Consider the following 7,830-nt stretch of genomic DNA (forward strand, 5'->3'; position numbering starts at 1 on the left):
TGGAGGGGTGGTCTGCCCTTTGGATATTTTGGTCCCTCACACATAGGAGAAACATTTTCTTGACCCATGAAAGTGTTTTTCAGCCAGAATTTTATTAGTTCATCTTACACCTTCTTAGCAGGGTCCCCGAGGTTCTGAGGCACAGGGTCATTCACACACCCATGATACTGAGCAGGCAGCCTGGCTCTCCTCTGTCACCATGAAATGACTCGCCCTTCATGTGCATGCCCCATTGAAAACTGGTTCCTTGGCACGAAGACACGGACATTGTCTTGGTACAAAAAACATGATCTTAGGTTTCACCATAAAGGACTCCAGGGAGGAGCTTCTCTGGGCCTGGATTCCTCTAAGCCATGACTCTCCCTAAGCTCCCCAGGCCTCAGTCTCCATAACAGGAGGAGATGGTGCTCGCCCTCCATGAGATGGTGAGGATCAGGTAGGAATCTCCATGGCGGGTGGGCAGTGTGCATGGCGCTCATGTTTTCACCGTCCCTCCAGGAGGACACTCTGGGAGCTGAGGCTGGGTGAACGGAATAAGGAGCCTCTTGACCAGGTTTCTGCCCCAGGCTTGACCAGGGCAGCCAGGACAGGGGATGTATGCTAAAACCTCACAATTTTGTTGGGCCCAGGTAGCCTCACCTGGGGCAAGTGCAGGCTCCTGAGAATGGATGCATTGGAGTCCTCCTAATGGCGCCCCCTTTTCCCTTGATTTTCAGGAGCAGCGAAGTCTACTCTTGCTTCCTACCTCATAGGCCTGTTCCTTGGCCCCAAGATCCTTCTAGGAGTCAGTTTCTCTGCCCTCTACATCCACAGGAAGCAGAAGTCCTGACTGTAAGTCCCCAGGAGGGAGGGTGGAGTACAGGCTGCTGCAGAGGGGGCAGGGCCAGGGGGAGTGCAGCCCACCTGTGCACAGCTGCAGAGTCAGTGGGTCTAGAGAACCAGGCACACACCCCTCAGCACCCTCAGGGTCTCAGGAAACTTTGTGGGGTCCCAGCTCCCAGGATGTGTGTGAGGTGTTCAGGAGATGAGGAGTTAAACGTTGGCAGTGGATGTCCACTGAGTCCTAAGGGCTCCAGACAGGATGAGCTGAAATGGTGCAATGAGGGTCAGCAGATTTGGTGTGGCCTTGGAGACCACCCCTAGACTAGTCCAATAGTCAACTGCTGGGCCTCCATGGACAGGAAGGTCCTACCATTTGGAGCAACGTTGAGAAGTTCTAGATGGGGTGCTCGCAGGGATGCTTTCCCTCTGACTTTCATTGTGAGGAAAGGGAAAAGGTGTCAGGAATTGGGAGAGGCTGAGGTAAGAGTCCTATCTTGAGGCTTGGTTTACTTAAGACAAGTGTCCCAGGAAAGTCATCTGCGTACATCATTGATCTCAGGAAACTCTCTTGAATGGTGAGCAGATAATTGAATGTGGACATGTTTCCACAGATCCTTCCTCATTCAGGCTGCCTGGGTCTCTCAGTTTCTGCCACCTTCTTACTGCACCGTGATGCTCAGCCTGAGTGAAGGAGCTGTGGAGATGCCTCTGTAGATGCTGTTCCAAATGCCTCCTCCCAGGACATCCACCAGCCCACAGGCCACTGATGCTCCTCTGCCCAACCCTTGATGCTCCATGGCCGAGTCTGCACTCATGGTTCTGAACATGGCCTTGGGACCTGCCTCTGGGTAGTAACTCATGACCCCTCTTCAGAATATGACAAGCAAGTCCCATCCAAACACGTCAGGATGACCCTCCTCATTGCCTTAGACTTGGCCATCAAGACCCAAAGTCCTCACTCTCAAGAGTCATTCTTATTTTTGCCTGCCTACCCCTCCTCTCCAGCCTTGTTGAGCTCCTCAAAGGAAACTCATTCTGGCTTCATAAGAAAAATTATTCTGTGTCCTCTTTACCTAAGTGTCCTATGCTTCAAACCCAGGGAAAAAAGGCAAAAAAGGTTCTCCTTCACCTGAGTGTTTTTCTACCTTAGCACTTATGAACATCAGAATTGTCCAGGTTAAAGGCCGTCATTGCTCTCCATGAAGAGCAGGATTGTAAAAGTCACCTTCCAAACTGAAAGTCTGGGAAGCCATCTCCATACTGACCGTGAAAAATAATGATCTGGAAAAGCCTCCCTCAGAGGCCAGGGGTCAGAGGCTGCCCAACAACTTCACCTAGAACTTCAGCCCCAATCCCATTTCAAGCTCCAGGCTCCCTGGTGGGTCTCCCCTGCTTCTAGGGCCTGGCTCTTCCGGTAGCAGTCCACAGCTGGTAGGAGCAGATCCATGGCCCAGCTAACTCTTATCTGAAGACTAGAAATAGAGCAGTCTCAAAAATGGAAATCAGAAGAGGAGGAAGATAGTGAGTCAGAGGAGGCAGCATTTTGTGTTGCTCTGTGATCCAGATCTCACCTAGTCAGAATACTGCATCTCTGAGAGTGTTAGAAGACCCCTAAGCAGCTGCTCTCTGGAGAAATCATCAGAGCTGTGACCCTGCACACAGGGCTCTGGGGCTCAGTGTTCAAGCAGGGTGCCCAGTGTTCGAGCAGGACTCCTGGCTCCCCACACGCAAAGTCTAAAGTTCTAGCCAATTCAGGGCCCTAACGCCTTAGCAGAATCACCTATCAATACATCTTCAGATCTCCCAGATTTTGTTCTGCTCCCACACAGATCACTCCCCTCCTATCTACACACAGCACAAGCCATTGCCTGGCTCTCCCCACCCCACCAGACACCCCTGTGCTGGAACCAGACTGCCTCCATCTTGGCTCAAGATTCTTGCCATATTAGGTGGGGCAGCTCCCAGGTCGGATCTCCAGTGGCCAGGTACCAGGTTTCCAACTTCCCCCTTCCCCAGTGATGGTAACTCAACAAAGCAGCTGCCCAACACAGGTGCACAGTGTGACCAGGCCACCGCTTGTGGGAGTCCCTCATGTGAGAGGCTCCTCAATTGGAAGAGAAACTGCTAAGGAAGAGAAAGACAGGGCTAAAGTTTGGAGCCTAATAGAGAGACCAGGAACTGGGAAACCTCCAGGCAAGAGAGGGAGATAGTACTGGGGCTCAAGTCATCTGAGCGGTCCCCAAAAGAGACACATGGGGTGCAGTCTCCCTGCAGGGACTGGCAGGTGCCACTCTCTGCTTCCAGTCACCCTGCACTAGGACCAGCCTTCCCTTCCTGGTAATCTCCACCATCCTGAGACTAGAGACAACAGCTTCAACAGATGAGCCCACCTATTGGATGACAAGAGAAACAGAAAAGATATGGATCTTTAAAACTAGAAACAATCCTGGTTTCTTCCTTCAAGTATTTTTTTTCTCCTTTTAGTCTACCCTTGTATCTTCTCACCCTCACATCCTCAACATATGTGAAAATAAGAACTTTGCATGAAATAGAATTTTTAGGACTTGGTCACCTGAATAATATAATATAGAAGTGTTGTATGTGCCCACCCCCACTTTTTTTCTTTCCTCTGCCAAATTTTAAGATTTTAACATCCTATATTTTTCTAAATATATGTGTGTTTGTTTTATGTATTCTACTGTCTTTCCCATGTACTTTTTACCCTAAATTACTTCCTGTCTATTCTCTTGCTACTAAACAACTTCATTAGATTTCTCTTTCACACCTCCTAAGATATATTAACTCTATATCCTCACATCCTATCTCCTCAGCATATCATCCTATGCCCTGCCCCCAGCTCATGGTCCACAGTCAGAAACTGTAAACCCTTTTATAAAACTACTGATTGCATTATATATAAAATTTCATCCAACATTTCTGTACATTGCGACCAAGCTGTAAACATGTTAATAACAACAAATTGTTCATAGTTGGTATGTTGTTGATATTGGGATCTGTTAACATTGTCCTTTCCCACAAAGGATAGCTCTTGGAACCCTATAAGAGTGCCTCAAACCTATAAGATAAAAACAATAACACTCTGGACCCATGGAGCTGTAAGGGAAGACACATGAACAACATGAAAAAACAAGAGAAGAAAGTGCCCCAAAGAAATCAAAAGACCACATTATTAGAATCATTGGCAGCCACAGCAGAAGAAAAGACAGAGAAGGAGTTCAGAATGTACATGGTTAAAATGTTCTATGAACTCAAGGAAGATATAAGAGAGCAAATATGAAAGATCACTTCAACAAGGAGCTACAAAAAGAAATATAGGAAGTGAAAGATCACCTCAATAGGGAAATAGAGTTTCTAAAACAAACAAACAAACAAACAAAACACCCCAAAGAAATCATTAAAATGAAGGAAACAATAAATTAAATTAAAAACTCAAATGAAAACATCACCAACCAAAGTAGACCACTTGGAAGATAGAACATCAGACAACGAAGACAAAATATATAATCTTAAAAAGAATGTAGACTACACAGGGATAAAGGGAAAAATACCACAAGCAGAATATTCAAGAAATATGAGATAACATAAAAAAGACCAAATTAAAGAGTTATGGGGATAGAGGAAGGCATAGAGGTCCAAAACAAAGAATGAAACATCTATTCAATGAAATAATACCCCAAAACTTTCCAAACATAAAGAATGAATTGGAAATCCAAATTCAAGGATGCCAATTTTACAAAATCATAACATATTCACACCAACACACATTATAATAAAAAGGACCAACATACAGAATAATGAGAGAATTTTAAAAGCCTCCAGAGAATGGAATCAGTTTACACATAGGGGAAAACCAATTAGGGTAACTGCAGATTTTTCAATCCAGAACTCAAAGCTAGAAGATTTTGGAACAACATTTATCAAACTCTGACAGAAAATGGATGCCAACCAAGAATCTTGTATCCAGCAAAATTAAGTTTAAGAGTTGATGATTAAATAAAAACCATCTGTGATAAACAAAAATTAAAAGAATTTGTAGCTAGAAAACTGGCACTACAAAATATCCTTCAAAAATATTCCATGAAAAGAAAACAAAAACCAACAATGAAAATCAGCAGAGGGAGGTAGTACCCTAAAAGGAAAAAATAATCAAAGAAGAAAATCAAGTCAAGTTAAATAACAAAAAATAAACAAATATGGCTGGGAATACAAACCATGTCTCAATAATAACCCTGAGTGTTAATGGCTTAAACTCACCAATCAAAAGACTTAGACTAGCAGATTGGATTTTTTAAAAAAAGACCTAACAATATGCTGGCTTGAGGAGACTCATGTGATAGGAAATTACATACATAGACTGAAGATGAAAGGTTGGGAAAAATCATACCACTCACAAGGACTGCTGAAGTAAGCAGGGGTGTCCAATCTCTAATCACATACAGTAGACTTTGAGCAAACATTAATCAAAAGGGATAAAGAAGAACATTACATACTGCTCAAGGGAACATACACCAGCAAGACATAACAAACATAAGTATATATTTCCCAAACAATGGAGCAGATGTGTTTATTAAACAAATTCTTCTCAAGTTCAAGAGTCAAATTGACCACAACACAAAAAATCCTTCAAAAAATATTCCATGAAGAGAAAACAAAAAACAAAAATGGCTGACTTTAAGATTCCTCTCTCACCACTGAATAGACCTTCCAAATAAAAGTTGAATAAAGAAATATAGATCTCAATAGTACAATTAATAACTTTGACACTACTGACATATATAGAATATTTTAACTTGCATCTAGTGGATACACTTTCTTCTCAGCAGCACATAAATACTTCTCTAAAATAGACCACATTATATGCCACAAAGCAACTTTTAGAAAATATAAAAAAGTAGAAATACTACCCTGCCATTTATAAGATCATAATGGAATGAAGTTGGAAATCAATGACAAAATAACAAATAAAAACAACTCCAACACCTGGAGACTAAACAATATGCTATTGAATGAACAATGGGTTGCAGAAGAAATCAAGGAGGAGATTAAAAAATTCTTAGAGGTGAATGAGAACAGTGACACAACATATCGAAATCTCTGGGACACTATGAAAACAGTTCTAAAAAAAAAGTTTACTGCATGGAATTCATACCTTAAAAGAAGAAAAAGTCAAGAAATAAATGACCTCACTTTTCATCTCAAAGCCCTAGAAAAAGAAGAACAAATCAACACCAAAGCAGTAGATGGCAGGCGATAATTAAAATTAGAAGTGAAATCAATGAAATTGAAAGAAAAGAAACAATTGAAAAAATTGACTAAACAAAAGTTGGTTCTTTGAAAAAATAAATAAAACAGACAGACCCTTAGCTATGCTAAGGAAGAGAAGGAGAGAGAAAACTCAAATTAACAGCATATATGATAAAAAGGTAATATCACAACAGATACTACAGAAATACAGAAGATAGATAGAAATTATTTGGAAAATTTATAACCCAATAAGTAGAAGATATTGAAGGCATTGACAAATTTCTTAAGTCATACGATTTACCCGGTTCGAATCAGGAGGAAATACACAATTTAAAAAGATCAACATCAAGTGATGAAATAGAAAACACCATCAGAAGCCTACCAACCAAGAAAAGCCCAGGAGTGGATGGATACAAGGAAGAGTTCTATAGTTCTACATTCCTGGGCTTTTTTAAAAAGAAGGACTTTAAAGAAAGAATTTAAAGAAGACTAATTTTATATCCTGCTACTTTCAACTTTAAAGACCTTTAAAGAAGAACTAATACCAATACTCTTCCATTTATTTTAGGAAATAGAAAAAGAGGCAGCACATTCAAACTCATTCTCTGGGGCCAATATCACCCTGATTCCAAAACCAGGCCAAGACACATCAAAGAAAGAAAACTTCAGACCAATATCTCTAAAATGAATATAAATGCAAAAATTCTCAATAAAATTCTGGCCAATTAAATGCAAAAACATATCAAAAAGGTAGTGTACCATGATCAAGTGGAGTCACTCCAGGGATGCAAGGTTTGTTCAACATACGGAAATCCATAAATGTAATCCATCACATCACTCAAAGATAAGAATTATGTGATCATCTCAATAGACGCAAAAAAGTATTTGACAAAATACAGCACCCCTACATGTTCAAAATCCTAGGAAAAACTAGAGATTACAGGAACATATCCCAACATTATAAAGGCTATCTACGCTAAGTCCCAGGCCAATATCATTCTAAATGGGGAAAAAAAATGAAGGCATTCCCTCTAAAACTGGAACAAGATAGGTATGCCCTCTTTCACCACTTCTATTTAACATAGTTCTTGAAACACTGGCCAGAGCAATTAGAGAGCAAAAGAAATTAAAGGGATATGTACAGGAAAAGAAGAAATTAAATTAGCACTATGGCTGACAATATAATTCCAAATTTAGCAGACCCAAAAAGCTGAATGAACTTCTAGAACTAGTAAAAGAATTAAGCAAAGTAGCAGGATATAAAATCAACACCCATAAATCAAAGGCATTTCTGTATAACAGTGACAAATACTCAGAAAGGGAAAGGAGGAAAACTATCTCATTTGCAATAGCCTGAAAAAAAAATAAAATACTTGGAAATCAACTTAATGAAAGGGGTAAAAGATCTGTACAATGAAAACTACAAAACCCTAAAGAAAGAGATCAAAGAAGACCTTAGAAGATGGAAAGATCTACCTTGCTCTTGGATAGGCAGAATTAATATTATCAAAATGAACATACTACCAAAAGCACTATATAGATTTAGTGCAATTCTGATCAAAATCCCAATGACATTCCTCATAGAAGTAGAAAAAGCAATCATGAAATTCATTTGGAAAAACTAAGAGACACAGAGTAGCTAAAGCAATCCTTACCAGGAAGATTGAAGCAGGTGGCATCACTATACCAGACCTTAACCTATACTACAGAGCAATAGTAACAAAAACAGCATGGTATTGGCAA

At 40.8% G+C, this 7,830-nt stretch overlaps 1 protein-coding gene across 1 annotated transcript in view; it reads left to right on the top strand.

Annotated features, from left to right (window-relative positions):
* The window catches only part of LOC144364820 (signal-regulatory protein beta-1-like), a 28,058-nt gene extending 24,247 nt beyond the window's left edge, over positions 1–3,811 (top strand). The window contains exons 5-6 of the mRNA XM_078051548.1: positions 717–831; positions 1,434–3,811. Of these exons, the coding sequence (XP_077907674.1) occupies positions 717–829 (113 nt within the window). The 3' untranslated portion in view covers positions 830–831; positions 1,434–3,811. The remainder of the gene's footprint in view (positions 1–716; positions 832–1,433) is intronic.
* The last annotated feature ends 4,019 nt before the right edge of the window (positions 3,812–7,830 follow it).

Source organism: Ictidomys tridecemlineatus, chromosome 5 (assembly GCF_052094955.1).
Source record: "Ictidomys tridecemlineatus isolate mIctTri1 chromosome 5, mIctTri1.hap1, whole genome shotgun sequence".
NCBI classification, from domain to species: domain Eukaryota; kingdom Metazoa; phylum Chordata; class Mammalia; order Rodentia; family Sciuridae; genus Ictidomys; species Ictidomys tridecemlineatus.